The sequence below is a fragment of the Amaranthus tricolor genome, chromosome 5 (genome assembly GCF_026212465.1).
Source record: "Amaranthus tricolor cultivar Red isolate AtriRed21 chromosome 5, ASM2621246v1, whole genome shotgun sequence".
In the NCBI taxonomy this organism is placed as follows: Eukaryota; Viridiplantae; Streptophyta; class Magnoliopsida; order Caryophyllales; family Amaranthaceae; genus Amaranthus; species Amaranthus tricolor.
In genome coordinates, this window is record NC_080051.1 from 19,400,948 (window position 1) to 19,416,957 (window position 16,010).

A 16,010-nucleotide genomic window follows, 5' to 3' on the forward strand; every position below is an offset into this window, starting at 1 on the left:
GCTGGGCCTGATAAACGTCTAAACTCTGAAGGTCCGTGAGAGTGCTGGTATAAATAGAGGGTTAGGGTTTTTGCGCAGCATTTCTACCCCTTCAAAACTCCAAACCAGGAGCATCCAGCGGTACCGGAGGCAAAGCAGATCAACACTCGAAAATGGTTTCTCTCTATCCTTATTAGGGTTTATTGTTATCGCTTTTCCAAAGATGATTTTCCCAATCCAGTTTGTTTCATATTTATATTTTGATGATATTATTGTATAGTCGATATTTTGAGATCGGATTTTTGGCTTATTTGACATTAGATTTACTCCACTTCTCGAAATCTATGATGTTTGTCTGATTCATTGCTTTACTTTACCTCTTCGTTTCTGTTTTTAGATTTTCAGGACTCCAATTTTGTAATGTTTGGTGATTGGAGTTGTTGATTAAACATTCGTTTTTTTTGCCGTTTAATCGTTTATTTCGCTAATTAATTTTGTTGCAGTAGATGTATATATGTTAATTTTCAGTTTTTCTGCCTCTTAACCCCAATTTTTTGATGCTATTTGGTAGTTTTTTGACTTAATAACAATGGTATATTAATTTTTTTTGTATATATTTTTTTATAAGTCAGTTTTCATGGATAAACTGGGTTATGTTTATCGTAATTTATTTCTATTGAGTGAAAATTACTTGAGCTGGATCAATGTCTTATGGAATAGACAAGGGAGAATGGTTTTCGAAGTGGCTAATCGTTAAATTAGATGTGTATCGTTGGTCAGCAAACCATTTGCTGTTTTAATTGTCTAGTTTGGGAATGTGTGCTTTTGATATCTGAAATAACAATTTACTAATTAATAATCTGTTTCTGCAGGCGAGAGGTTTGAAGAAACATATGAAGAGGCTCAATGCCCCCAAGCATTGGATGCTCGACAAATTGGGAGGAGCATTTGTATGTAAAGTTTTCATTATTGATGAGGCATTTTGTTTATCGTGAATTCTGAGATTCATTCGCCATATTTGTTTGCCTGATGTATTGTGTTTGCTTTCGTGTAGGCACCCAAACCATCCTCTGGACCTCACAAGGCTAGGGAGTGTTTGCCACTTATTCTTATCCTGCGTAACAGGTTGAAGTATGCTTTGGTTTACCGTGAAGTCATTGCTATTCTGATGCAACGTCAAGTTTTGGTAGATGGAAAGGTCAGGACTGACAAGACCTATCCTGCTGGTTTTATGGGTATGCATCTATACTTCGTCGATGCTTTTTAGAGCCATTTTTCTGTTTGGATTAGAGATGTTTGTGGGTGTTTTTGCTGGTTAAATACTTTCAACTGATCCCCCTGTTGATGAAAGCAACTATATTATTGTTTGTTTGGGAAATTTTTTGCAGCTGTTTGGTTTTATTGTGACTCTGTTGTCTCTAAATGATTTCTAACTTATTACTTGCTTTTTGTTCCAGATGTCATTTCCATCCCGAAAACCAATGAAAACTTCCGACTTCTCTATGATGTCAAGGGTCGTTTTAGGCTTCATTCAGTCAGGGATGAGGAGGCCAAGGTTGGTTTTGTTGCACATGTTGTTTCCATTGATGTAAATAGTTCTTTTTAGGGTAATGCTAATATGGAATTTTTCTTGCAGTTCAAGCTCTGCAAGGTTCGCAATGTCCAGTTCGGTAACAAAGGTATTCCATACCTTAACACATATGATGGAAGGACCATTCGTTACCCAGACCCCCTCATCAAGGCCAATGACACCATCAAGCTTGACTTGGAGGAGAACAAGATTGTTGACTTCATCAAGTTTGATGTTGGAAATGTGGTTATGGTCACTGGTGGAAGGAACAGAGGGCGTGTAGGAGTTATCAAGAACAGGGAGAAGCATAAGGGTAGCTTTGAGACCATTCACGTTCAGGATTCTCAAGGTCATGAGTTTGCTACCCGAATGGGAAATGTGTTCATCATTGGTAAAGGTACAAAGCCTTGGGTGTCTCTCCCCAAGGGCAAGGGTATTAAGCTTTCCATCATTGAGGAGGCACGCAAGAGAGCCGAGAAGGCAGCTGCTTAAATTAATCTTGATAATGACATGGTCCATTTTTGTTTGTTGGGACATTTGGCGCGGTAGAGTTTTTGTAGTTTGAACTGTTTCAAATTTTATAGTTTATTAAGCAATCATAGAATAGAGTTGCTTCTGAACCAGAGAGTTCAAGTTTTTCACATGGAACCATGGTATTTCTTGCTGCTTGTTGAACCTTTTTGTTTATGCATAATGTCTTTGCTTTTCTGGTAAGTTATTTGCATCTTAAATTAGTTTAAAAAGCTTTTGAAGCCAGCTTATCATATGTTCATAGAAGTATATAATGCCTACTGCTATAGATCACAATGTTGTTGAGTATCCATAGAAGCCAGCTTATCTTCTCTTAAACTAGTTGATGTTGATGTTGGTTGATGTTGAAGGTGGCGAATCCAGAAAAAAACACAAAACAAGTGATAACAATGTGTTAAATTAAAAAAATTACATTGAATAGTGTGGAAGATAAGGCGTTTATCAAGTGATTTAGGTGAACATTTATCATTTTGGATTTAAGTGATCTTAACAGAAATACCACAAAACTTTAAGCTAGAATTTTATATGAACACCACATAATGGTTTTCAAGTGAAGTGATTGAAAATTGTCAGAATTTATAGTATTTGAATTGTTTGGTGGCTTTGATGGGTAGTTCAGTAAATACATAAGTTGAAGAAAATTTAGGAACAATGTGTAATAAATATGTAATAGACAGGAATGACTTATTTTTGCAAGGAAATGCCACTATAAATATCAGATTACAGATGAGAAAATTCTTAAATTTTAATATTTTCAATTTCAATATTGTAATTAAAATTGCTTTACAAAATTGGGGAAGTTTTATATTTGGCCAAATTTAGGAACTAGTCTAACGTATGGGAATGAGCGTGCCATGATCTTCTTATCAAGCAAAACTATTCAATGGTTTCTTATATAATATATCCAAGTATTGTCCAACATTTTATGATAGAAAGATGTGATTATTGAAGTATTTAAAAATGTGATTTATTTTGAGTATAATTTTTAAATTAATGTTGGAGTGTTTAAAACTGCCCCTTATTTTTTTTATTTTTGTTTTGTATTTTGCCACTGAATTTGCATAATTTCTCTTCCATTGAAAGGCAATGAGAAATGAGGATGAGCCCAACACATCCGCCATCTTGCAAAAGACCACAAAAAATTATATTTTCTTTGTCACTTGAAGGCAACCACACACTATGACTACTAGTATTTTCTCATGGAGTATAAAATAAATCGAGGAAAAGAAAGGAACTAAGTGAGGATTGAAGTCAAGACCTTGCTTGACAAAAGTGATATAAGTTTCTTCAATTGAGAAAAGATTTTATGACACACTTATTAAATACTTTCCTTATTTTATATTATCTCCAATTCAACCCATTAGTTTTATTTAGTTTTTTTATGCTTGTCGAGGTAAAATTATAACTTTTAATATCTCTAATTATTTCTAATTAAAAGTTATAAAAAGTTGATATTGATAATCCTTGTATTGAGACGAATCAAATAAGATCCCACGTAATTATATTTTAACTTATGGATTAAAAATAAAATAAAAATTAAAAGTAATAAGTAAATATTGATAAAAAATAAATAGAACTAATGGGAAATTTTGAACACACAATGTTAGTAGCAGTCTAGTTGCACACAGCTGCGCTGACAGCACAAGCACAAAACATTGATAACAGACTATCCCAACAGAGACGTTACTAAATGCTGACTCTGCACCATTTTACTCAAAATGAGCCAAATTTCAAAACCAGTCCACCCATATTTGCCAATTCTTTTCACTTCTTGACAAAAAAAAAACCTAACACAACTTCGAATGCTCATTGATTACTTCTATTACAATGTCTTTACTTCACTACATCCTGAGTTTCGACCCAAAGCTTTTGTTGATGATACTTGTCATTTCTATTAATAGTAATGTTCTAAAAGTGGAAAGTACATCTACCTCTATTGGAGTTAATTGGGGAAGAAATGCTTCACACCCACTTCCTCCTTCTCAAGTTGTGCAACTTCTTAAGCTCAACAATGTTGCCAAAGTTAGACTGTTTGAAGCCGACCCTTTTGTTCTTCAAGCTCTTCAAGGCTCCAAAATTGAGGTTATTTTGGGTATTCCTAATTCAATGTTGCCCAAGTTAAACTCTTCTTTTAAGGCAGCTCAGAGTTGGGTTCATGATAATCTTACTCGCTATCTATCTGATTCTTCTCCTAAAGTTCGTATTCAGTACGTTTTTTCTCTCTTTTTCTCTTTATTTTTATGATATGATGTGATATTCAGTTGTTGTTGCTATTTTGATGATTTTTTCTTGGAATTCTGATTGTTTGATGTAAATTTGAGGGTTGTTTGTGAGTTTTTAGGCTTTGTTTGGTTTATTTTGAATAAAAAGTAGGAAGAGAAAGTGAAAGGTATAGAGAAAATGCCATACTTTCTAAAAGGAAGATCTTTTCCACCATTGGAGAAAACTAGTTGTTCTGTAAAGTGATTTTGTTATGAACCAATCTCAGCCTTTATTTTAGAGGGGAGCCTTGGCACACTGGTTTAGGTGTTTATGTGTTACTGAAAGATCTTAACTTGGAATTATGGGCTTACCTAATTTGACTAATTGTTTAAAGAAACCAATTCAACAAAAAACTTAAGCTGGTGGTTGAGACTCCAACATATATTACGCACGCTAACACACTCCCTCACACGAGAGCCCTTTGGAAGAAGTGTGGATGCAACGCAGGCCCATCTTCCTAAATGGTGCAGAATTTTCCACTTGGATTTAAGGGGTGTTTCGGATTCGAAACCGTGACAAGTCACACTGATTCTGATATCATGTTAAGGAACCAACTCAACTAAAAGCTTAAGTTGATGGTTGAGACTCCAAGATATGTTATATACTATAACAAATTGCGATACAATGTGTCTTTGATAGAAAATTTCAGACTTTCAGTTAAGTAGAAGATGAACTTAATAACAAGCTATAAATAGGAATTATGTGATAATCCATATTAGGATGCAATAGCAAATGATGATGTACGGAACATACAAAGTGGCTTGCTGCTATCAGGATGTAGTGCTAATGCTTGTCTAGAGCGCCTCAATAATTTTCTTGTGCCTAAATCCCGACCCTAACTGCATGCACCATGGCTTTATCCTACTTTTTCATAGATAAACAAACACATTCTTGAACTGGTTTATTGTTCATGTATAATTCAAATTTGTTGGAGATATATTGCTAATTTTACCATAGATATTACCCTCTCATTGCTGACTAATAACTGACAGGTATATTGCCGTTGGAGACGATCCTTTTCTGCAATCATATGGAGGAAGGTATATTCCCTTTGTTGTTGGAGCTGCTATCAACATTCAAGCAGCCCTAAAACGGGCAAATGTAGGGGACGAGGTAAAGGTGGTTGTTCCATGTAGCTACGATGCCTTCATATCAGAATCGGGCTTGCCTTCAAAAGGGCGTTTTAGAGCCGATCTAAACAAGACCATGGCTCAGCTCCTTACATTTCTCTCAAAACACAACTCACCATTTTTGTCGAGCATATCCCCGTTTCACCTTCTCCAACAGAATAAGAACATTTCTCTTTTTTTCTCTCTATTCCGAGAAACTTCCCACCCTCGTAAAGATAATCACAAGCTTTACGATAACAGCTTTAGTTTGTGCTATGATACGCTGGTGACCGCACTATCGGGTGCTAGCTATCCCCAAATGGATATCATCATCGATCAAATTGGATGGCCGACAGATGGAGCTGTTAACGCCAATTTCTCGACAGCAGAAACATTCATGAAAGGCTTATTGACTCATCTTCGTGAGAAGCCAGGGACGCCATTGCGACCCCACAACCCGCCAAAACAAGCATACATTCTCAGCCTCCTAGACGAGGATCAAAGAAGCATCGCTGATGGTGGTTTCGAAAGACACTGGGGAATTTTCACTTTCGATGGGCAGGCCAAATATCATATTGATATGGGGCAAGGCACACGAAACCTCGTGAATGCCCAAAATGTAGAGTATCTCTCGGCCAAATGGTGTGTTGTGAACGACAACAAGGACTTGGGAAACGCCTCGGCTAGTGCATTAGATGCGTGCTCATCGTCAGATTGCAGTGCTCTATCTCCTGGCGGCTCATGTTTCAACCTAACGTGGCCAGGAAACATATCATATGCGTTTAATAGCTATTATCAGCAGCATGATCAAAGCCCTGATAGCTGCGATTTTGGTGGGTTAGGCTTAGTTACCACTGTCGACCCGTCTGTAGATAACTGCAGATTCTTTGTTCAACTCTGGACTTCCTATGGGCGTTTTCTTCGAGTACCTTTGTTTATGTACTTGATTCTTTTGACCGCGGCTGTATTTCTGGTATGATCAGGTAAGCTGTGATTTTCAGTAAGCAGCAATTTTCAGTTACTTCTGTGTAGCTGCTGACTGCTATCCCAGAGTTATTTTAGGTAGACAGTTCAGGATAAATGTTCAAGTAATGCACTGATTTGGTGCATCAGTATGTAAACTTGCATTTTTTTTTCTAAGAGGGTGATAAATGACAACTGTCTATAAGAATTTTATTTTTTTGCTTGATTTAAAAGCTTGTGCAACTTTAGTTCGCTCGAACTTATGGCGCTAGATCCGCCATTGCCCCGACTGGTCGACCCATGTTTTTCCTTGTGCTTAAAGCTTTACAATTCTCACATTGCACAATCAAAGTTACATATGACTCATTTTATTTTTATACCTTACAAATAGGATTTACTCCCTCTGATTTTTGAGCAAATATATCATTTCCTTTTTAGGTCAATTCACCCGAATTGTCCAATTTCTATTTTGAATAATAATTTTTGACACATATGGTCACCTTTTTGTTATGGTCTCCTCTTTGAATTGTACATATAGACACCTTTTTATAGTAGTTTCTTCCTTAATTTATACATGTGAAAATCTACTATGAATTAGAGGGAGCACAACATTTGTGACCATACATAAGATTTTATTTTAATACTCATTGAAATTCTTTTGGATATTACTCTCCTCACTATGAGAACTCTCAGTTTTGAATGGATGATAAGTCTTTATCCTCTTCTCATAACAAGTATGTCTCAGCATCAAACTAAATGTGTGTATTAATTCAACAATGTTATTATTATAAATATTTTAAATAAATGGGATAGGTCAAGGTAAATTAAAGATAATTTGAAAAAAAGTTATTTTTTAAACTAAGCGTTCAGAAAAATCGCCGTCAAAACGATTTTGGTCATATTGGGCTCGAAAATGAGTTTTAAGGGGAAGCTCGAGGATGCCTTGAACAAGGCAAAAGACAATAGCATTTAGTGAATAAGTGTGCAAGGCGCTCGTTCAAGTAGTGGCCTTTCTCGTTCGAGCTACCAGTTTAAAGGGCCAAATGTTGTTTTTTGTTTCGAATTTTCCTTGGGCAGCAAAAGGTCTATTTGCTAGGGTTGATTCTAAAAGGTTGCAAGCATTATATATAGGCTTAGAGCATCACTAGAAGTAAGGTGAAAAGGCTAATACATAAAGAGGGGCTAAGGTGAATATCAAGAGAGTTTTTCTTCTTTTTTGCATTAGTATTGAGAGTGATTTCCGTTGTAAGGTGGGATCTTTGTCTTGATAGTTAATTTCAAGTGTGTGAAATTTATTCATTAAAGTATTGTTGAACCTATTAATTAAAGTAAATATTGTTCAAGGGAGGTATTTAAGATACCTCATAGCTTTAAACTTTTAACATATAATACTCCATATATCCTTATAATCGTTAATTATCATTTTATGCTTTCTTTTAAAATATTTGGTACAAATAATTTGAGGAAATGATAAAAAGGATGAATAGATAGAAGAAATATTTTAATGAATAAGGAGTAAATGATTTTGAAAAAGAGAATACAGATGGCTAAATTTAAAAAATATATCAAAAGTTAAAAGGACAAGTTTAAGAAGGATTTTGCTAATAAACGTCACCCGGCATTAACAATGAGGATACATATCATTTCAATATATTAATTAGAATTATATAAGCATTATTTACATCAGTTAAGATAATATCATCAACTCAAGTAAAAAAAAGGCTTAACTCTTGGTTATTGACTATCTATCATGAAAAAATGAGCCAATAAGTCAGTTAATTAAATAGGCTAATAAAATTTTATAATCATTTTTGTTTAAAAAGCTTACATTTTCAGTTGACTAAATTTCATTTACCAAATGTAATTTTTGTTTTTTGACCAATCAATAATTCAAAATCAACAAAAAAACCGCTAACTAAATAATTCTATTATTTTATTACTATTTTTTAAGGAAAAATTACCTAAAAGAATCCAACCTTTTCATATTTTCTACAATAATTCCTCTTATTGATTAACAATAAATAATCTCAACTTTTAGAGGTATTTGTCTAGAGTAGACTTGGGTAACCAAATAACCTGCTATAATAGGTAATTTATCAAAAAGTAAATTGAAAATTAATGTAAAATTAGAAAAAAATTTAGAAAATTTACATGAAAAATTTTTGAATAATAAAAAGACAGAAATATATTTTGACATTTTTTTGACATTTTATTTTAATTTATTTTTTTTTAAAATAAAATTTGTTATAGCTTGTCATCCAGTTACCGAGTTTACTCTAAACAAATACCCTTAAAATTTAAATTATTCATGGCTAATTAATAAATTGGATATTGTAAGAAAATATAAAAGACTTTGGAGATTATGAGAAAATATAAAAAACTTATTTATTTCCGTTAAATCTAAGGATATTTTAGAAAGTACGAGCAATGATTTTGAAAACAAGGGAATTTCTTTTGGCAAAATGTTAAAAAACTATCTAGTATATGCCCCATTTTGCAAAAAAACTACCTTAAATAAAAATTTTTGCAAAAAACTACCTTATATAATACAATTGTTTGCAAAACACTACCTTATAACGGATTGTGGACTTTGACCGCTATCTTTAAACGTTGACCCGCATGTGAGACGCACGTGATGCAGTACTGTATTTAATTTTTATTTTTATTTTTTTTTTAATTTTTGTTTTTATTTTTATTTTTATTTTTATTATTATTATTATTATTATTATTATTATTATTATTATTTTTTTTTTTTTAAAAAAAAAATAATAATAATAAAAATTTAAAATAAAATAAAAATAAAAACAAACAAAAAAAATAATAATAATAAAATAAATAAAATAAAAATTTTAAAAAAAATTTAAAATAAAATTATTTTTTATATTTTATATTTATTATTATTATTATTATTTTTTATTTTTATTATTTTTATTATTATTATTATTATTATTATTATTATTATTATTTTTTTTTTAAATAAAAAAAAATAATAATAATAAAAATTTTAAATAAAATAAAAATATAAAGAAAAGTAAAAATAAAAAAAATAATAATAAATATAAAAATAAAAAAAATTTAAAAAAACTAATTTTTTTATATATTTTTTTATTATTATAATTATTTTTTTATTTTTATTTTTAATTTTAATTTTATTATTATTATTATTATTATTATTATTATTATTATTATTATTATTATTATTATTATTATTATTATTTTATTTTTTTTAATTTTAGTTATTATTATTATTTTTTTAATTTTTGTTTTTATTTATATTTATTATTATTATTATTATTATTATTATTATTATTATTATTATTATTATTATTATTATTATTTTTAATTTTTTTAAAAATAAAAAAAATAATAATAATAAAAATTTTAAATAAAATAAAAATAAAAACAAAAGTAAAAAAAATAAAAATTAATTTTATTTTAAATTTTTTTTAAAAATTTTTATTTTGTTTATTTTATTATTATTATTATTATTATTATTATTATTTTACTTTTGTTTTTATTTTTATTTTATTTTAAATTATTATTATTATTATTTTTATTTTTATTTTTTTAAAAAAATTAATTATAATAATAATAGTAATAATAATAATAATAATAATAATAATAATAATAATAATAATAATAATAATAATAATAATAATAATAATAATAATAATAATAAATTAAATACAGTAATGCATCACGTGCGTCTCACATGCGGGTCAACGGTTAAAGATAGCGGTCAAAGGCCACAATCCGTTATAAGGTAGTGCTTTGCAAACAATTGTATTATATAAGGTAGTTTTTTGCAAAAATTTTTATTTAAGGTAGTTTTTTGCAAAATAGAGCATATACTAAGTAGTTTTTTAACATTTTGTCATTTCTTTTTTACTTTACCCTCATCATTCATCGATACTGAACAAGTGACAGAACGGAAGACGTTTTATGAAAGCGGTAAGTAATCGAGGTAGTAGCGGTTAAAACACAAAATATCTAGGTGGCTTCGTGTATTTATCTCTTGCCCTAATAATTAAAATCGCTTCCCCTTAATATATACTCTGTTTATCTCTTCATCCCCTTCCCTCTTTCTATCTCAAGAAACTCTGTTCAACAAACCCTAGATCTTGACTCACGATGTACGGCGGTGGCGGCGAATCCAATCAACCTCTTTCCAGTGGAGGTTATGGTGGAGGCGGATATGGCGGAGATGGAGGTGGTTATGGTGGTGGTCGTGGTGGTGACGGAGGCGGCTATGGAGGTGACGGAGGCGGTGGATATGGAGGTGGTCGTGGAGGCGGTAGAGGGGGAGGATATGGAGGTCGTGGTGGTTCTGGAGGAGGCTATGGCGGTGGAGGTGGTGGTGGTTATGGCGGTAATCCTGATAATCGAGGTATATTTGATCCTTACTAATATTATTTTTTTGAGAGTTTTGAGTTAGTTTTTTAAGGATAGGATTTGATATAATTCGATTGAGATAATTTCAATTAATGCAACGGCAGTGAACAAATTAACACTCACACCCAAAGATCAAAGGTTAAGTCTCTAGAACAAGCCTCACACAAACACCCAAAACAGAATTGAAATGTGCAACCCACCAAGAGCCCAATTCAAGCAATCAAGAACCCAATCAAACCAACACAAAGATTTAAGTGGTTCACCTTTAGCCCTATTTATAATATATAGGGATTAAGAACTTACAATCCTAAGTTAAAACAAGAAACAAAGTAAAAGAACTTGCTCCAAGTGACAATTCTTCACTGAAAGCCTTTTGATCCTTGTATCATTTTTACCCCTTTTCACCCCTTTTCACCACAATACATTTACCATGGATTAAGAACTAAGTCACATCCTTTATCACCCTTTAAACACCACAGGAAGGTTTGTTACCGTGGTTGTGATTTTGTAATTTGATGCTTGAAATTTGTAGTATTTGATAATTAATTTTCCCTCCTTTTCTTTCTTTGAGTATTGTGAATTTTGGTTATTGAAGTTTCTAGTTGATTGAAATGGATCGAATTTATTGCGATGATTGATTTCCGGTTGGAAATTGTGTTATGATGATGTATGAAGGTGGTGGATATCAAGGAGATCGAGGAGGTCGTGGTGGAGGAAGAGGAGGCAGAGGTGGCGGTGCTGGTCATGGAGGAAGTGGCAGAGATGGAGACTGGTCCTGTCCCAATCCAGGGTATATCTTTGACTCCACGATTTTCTTCAAGCTATTTTCTAACGATCCTCTTGCTCTGTGGTTTTGTATTCTGAATATACTAGATGATGAAACTGGTTATATTTGTCTTGCTAAGTTTTGTTCTCATTGAAGTTTAGTTGAAAGTTTTGTAACTATCTGCTTTATTCACTTATTCTCTATTTTATATTGATACACGGTAAAGCTATTTACAGTTGAATGTTTAAGCTTGGTGTAATTTTCGTCTAAGATTAATCATTTTGTTCTAGTTTGTTACTTATTGGTCCTAAACAAGTTTTTGATCTTGGTTACTAATGTTTTTTAGACTTCAGTTTAGAGTATGACACCTGAAAATATTATTTTTGTAGTTGTGGGAACCTGAACTTTGCTAGAAGAACTGCTTGTAACAAGTGTGGGGCTCCTGCTCCTGCTGGCGCTGGCAGCGGCGGTGGAGGTGGTGGAGACTATAGAGGTGGAGGTGGTGGTTACAATAGAGGAGGAAGTGGAGGTTATGGAGGTGATAGAGGAGATAGGGGTAGTAGGGATAACAATTATGAAGGTGGGAGAGGTGGTGGTAGCAGGGGTGGGTCGGATGGTGGGTATGGTCAAGGTAGAAGTGATGGTGGGTACGGCCAAGGAAGAAATGACGGTGGATACGGACAGAGTAGAAATGACGGGGGACATGGCCAAGCTCCCCCACCTGCACCTTCTTATGGCGGGGCTGGCGGCGCTTACCCTCCTTCACAGAACCCTTATGGAGCGAACCCTGCATATGGCAATGATTCTGCTGTTCCTCCCCTGGCAAGCTATACTGGTGGCCCTGGATCATATCCATCATATGGTGCACAACCAAGTGGATATGGGGCTGATGCTTCTGGAGATTATAGGGGTGGTGGTCGAGGTGGTCCACCTAGTGGTGGCTATGGTGGTGGTCAGAGACATTCAGGTGGTGGTTATGGTGGAGAAGCTCCAGCATCTGCTGATGCACCTGCAAAAGTGAAGCAATGTGATGAAAATTGCGGAGATTCCTGTGATAACGCAAGGATTTACATCTCAAATTTGCCACCGGATGTTACTATAGATGAACTTAGAGAACTTTTTGGCAGCATTGGAACAGTAAGATGTTTTCCTTCTCTTCAATACTTAAGTATTGGTGTTTTAAATGTTTAATCAAGCCCTCCCTGTGTTGCCAGTTTTTGATACAAACTAGAAATTGGAACCACAATTTTCCTGCTATTTAAACATATTCTTTGATGATGGTTTTGCTGAAAGGTGTTACTTTAATCTTTTATGTGATATTTGAGATCATTTTCTTGCTGAATAATGTGTGTTAAATAAGAAAGGTTATTTTTAGATGAGTGTTCCTTGCTTTGAAAAATGAAGGGCTAAATTTTTGGTTTCGATTCTTAATCCCATTTCGTTGAATCGGACTTGGTAATGGTTTTCTTCAATGTTTCCCTCTTCCTGTTGTGTGTCAATGATGAACACTATGAGCACTCTCACATTGATATAGCTTTTTATGCACTATGTTCATGTTATTGTGGCCATGAAAGTTTCAGCTTTTATCGTTCTATAATATATATATATATATATATATATATATATATATATATATATATATATATATATATATATATATTAGGACTTTTGTAGCCATATTGTAATCAGTAATGATCTCACGTAGAAACTTACTAAAATGTGATAAAAGTTTATTATTCCACTTTGAACATTAACGTTTCATGTTAATGTGGCTATGGAAGTCAACTTTAATGCCCTATCATGTCCCTACGAAAAGCATCCATCACCTAATTAAAAAAATAATTGAGAAAATCTTGTGGAGATAGATTGGAAAGTGCATCTTATTATTTATTGAGGGTTGCAAACAATGGCTTGTTTTTCGTGCTGCGAATTGTGAACCAATTATATGCTCCTCAACTCGAATGAATAATATTGTTAGCACCTTAACTTTTCTAAAATTAAGAGTTAAGGACCCCACCTTTTTCTGTTTAGGTTGAAGGACCTCAGCTGGTAACTGAAATGAAAATTAGACCTCATCAAAAACAAAAAAGAACAGGACATTTAATATTTTCCCCCCAATAGTGGGAGGAAATTAGATAGCTCTCTCAGTTTTTGTGTTATCTTCTAGACAATGGACCCGACCTTACTATTCTCTGTTAGAAGATAGAAAAAGGAAAAAAAAAAACACAATCTTTTCTCCTCAGTGCAATGAACTGCATAGCAAGGATTTCTTGATACATGCAAATTAAAAATTTTCCTTTTGTTTCAGGTAAAGACTTCAACCTCTTTGATTTTGAAATACACTTCAACCTCTATTATTATTATTATTATTATTACTATTATTATTATTATTATTATTATTATTATTATTATTATTATTATTGTTGTTGTTATTGTTATGTTATTGTTATTATTATTATTATTTATTTATTTATTTATTGAAATTAAAATAAACTGAATTGGGGTGTCAAACACCTTATTCAAAACAAGTGGAAAAATTTCTCAAATTTTGGGTTTGATATTCGACATAATAAAAAAATCTATGGCACATCCACTGAATTTTGGTTGATATTGGATGCTCAAAATTAGCTGGTTAGGTTTTTTGGTTAGTTGATGGGTTTGGTTCTTGGTCACCGTGTTAACATAGTATGATAATTACGTAGTTTAAATCTATTTTTCCCTCCGGAATGTTTTGTTTTGTTCTCCTTTTTCACTATGATGTATTCAAGTGGTCTCTCTGGATTATATCTTCCAGTTGCCAAGTTGATGCTCTTGATAGATGATTACATTTTTTAATGTTAGTTTCCACTTTAAGTGTCAATAGAAAAGCTAAGCCGAAGAATATTTGGTCTTCTAATTGTTCTTTAGGGTTAATTCTGTTTATGCATAGCCGCATAAGTAAGGGTATAACTACCATTAATATTGAGTATTTAACTTAAACAGAGAATTTTGGGTCCTCAACTCTAAGGTTTAGGAAAGTTGAGGTCCTATTACTATCCTTCACTCTATAACATCCCTTATGGGTTTCATTTTTCTATGTACTTATGAAACTGTGTCAAAGCTGTAGAGACAGGATGCACATAAGTAGCCCAAAAAAGTGAGATTTGTTGGTGTCAATAACATTGTATTCGCAATTCAGGTTGCAAGAATCAAGCAAAAGAGAGGCTACAAAGATCAGTGGCCTTGGAGCATAAAGTTATACACTGATGATAGTGGAAAGAACAAGGGTGATGGTGTTTTGTCATATGAAGACCCATCAGCTGCTCATTCCGCCGGTGGTTTTTTTAACGGTAGGTTTGAAGTGAATTTTTCTTTTGACACTCGAATTTGTCCATTGTTCATATAATATGATTACTTTTGTTGTAGGTCATGACATAAGAGGATATAAAATTAGTGTTGCAATGGCAGAGAAGTCTGCTCCAAGGGCTCCTCAGTCTTTTGGCCATGGGTATTACTCTTTTACTTTTAATTTAATTTTCTTGTGCAGTTGTCTAAATTTAAAGCTGAAGCTGACTTACCTGTTTTGTGCTGGGGTCTAGTGATTAGAAAGAGTTACATCGTGTGCTTGTTTAAGCTCTTCTCCATGAACTTGATAGATGGTGCACAATTCTGGATGAGCGTCATTTGGGAACGAGCATTTGATTATATTTTCCGTATCTCTTAGTTGGCTTTCCTACCGTTCAATTGCCTCATTATATTATAGAAGTACATATAATGCTTCACTAATGAAAGATATGGATATGGATATATGGATATGGATCGTGTTTTTAATGCGTTGGAAAAATGAGTTATAATTATACACTTAAGTTTTTGCCTTTAAAAAAAGATTGCTTTTGATGTTGGGCCTTTTTTTTTTGTTGTTTTTGCTGCGTCAAGTTGCTTCAGATTTTTCTGTTGCAATTATATTGGGACTTTTCTAACGAGTAATTGTTCATCCTCTTGTGATGTATGTACTCTCTTGATATTATTATTCATATCTCAATTTCTTTGCTAAATATCTTTTTCTTGTGTACAATAGAGGCGGTGGTAGAGGTGGTTATGGAGGTGGAGATCGCCGAAGAGATTATAGAGATGGAGGTGGCCCTGACAGGCATTCCCATGGCGGGAATCGATCACGTCCATACTGAGAATTTCCCCGCATATATTATGTACTAAGAAAAAGTAGTCTTGAGGAATGTTATTGTAGTCCCGCTGCGGGTTTGTTCACAAAAGGAGCTAAAGAGGTAGGTTGTTCACTTGCTTTGAGCAATGCCCCTGCCCCTTTACTCCTTTAGTAATTTGTAGTTGTTAACTTTGAGAGGATTTTTCATCTAGGGTTGAGATTGATTTGAACTGTGTTACTGTCTTTTATAGAGGCAAATGGATAAATCTCAAAATTGCTGCTAAGGTAGGTTGAACA

At 33.1% G+C, this 16,010-nt stretch overlaps 3 protein-coding genes across 4 annotated transcripts; all 3 read left to right on the forward strand.

Annotated features, from left to right (window-relative positions):
• On the forward strand, nt 1-2,263 carry LOC130813606 (40S ribosomal protein S4). Its single transcript, XM_057679440.1, has 5 exons — nt 1-155; nt 852-929; nt 1,034-1,214; nt 1,437-1,534; nt 1,616-2,263. Exons 1-5 carry the CDS (start codon nt 153-155, stop codon nt 2,039-2,041), a joined length of 786 nt encoding a protein of 261 aa, XP_057535423.1. The 5' UTR covers nt 1-152; the 3' UTR covers nt 2,042-2,263.
• A 1,468-nt stretch (nt 2,264-3,731) lies between these two features.
• On the forward strand, nt 3,732-6,647 carry LOC130812883 (glucan endo-1,3-beta-glucosidase 9). Its single transcript, XM_057678515.1, has 2 exons — nt 3,732-4,287; nt 5,335-6,647. Exons 1-2 carry the CDS (start codon nt 3,908-3,910, stop codon nt 6,428-6,430), a joined length of 1,476 nt encoding a protein of 491 aa, XP_057534498.1. The 5' UTR covers nt 3,732-3,907; the 3' UTR covers nt 6,431-6,647.
• Nucleotides 6,648-10,445: 3,798 nt separating this feature from the next.
• Nucleotides 10,446-16,010, forward strand: LOC130812959 (transcription initiation factor TFIID subunit 15b). 2 transcript variants are annotated; one of them, XR_009042145.1, is made up of 7 exons: nt 10,446-10,801; nt 11,482-11,596; nt 11,962-12,709; nt 14,751-14,901; nt 14,978-15,059; nt 15,630-15,834; nt 15,965-16,010. XR_009042145.1 is itself a non-coding variant. In XM_057678618.1 (6 exons), exons 1-6 carry the CDS (start codon nt 10,546-10,548, stop codon nt 15,736-15,738), a joined length of 1,461 nt encoding a protein of 486 aa, XP_057534601.1. In that variant the 5' UTR covers nt 10,446-10,545; the 3' UTR covers nt 15,739-16,010. The 2 variants fall into 2 exon arrangements, 1 of the variants encoding a protein (XP_057534601.1); XM_057678618.1 differs by having other exon boundaries at nt 15,630-16,010.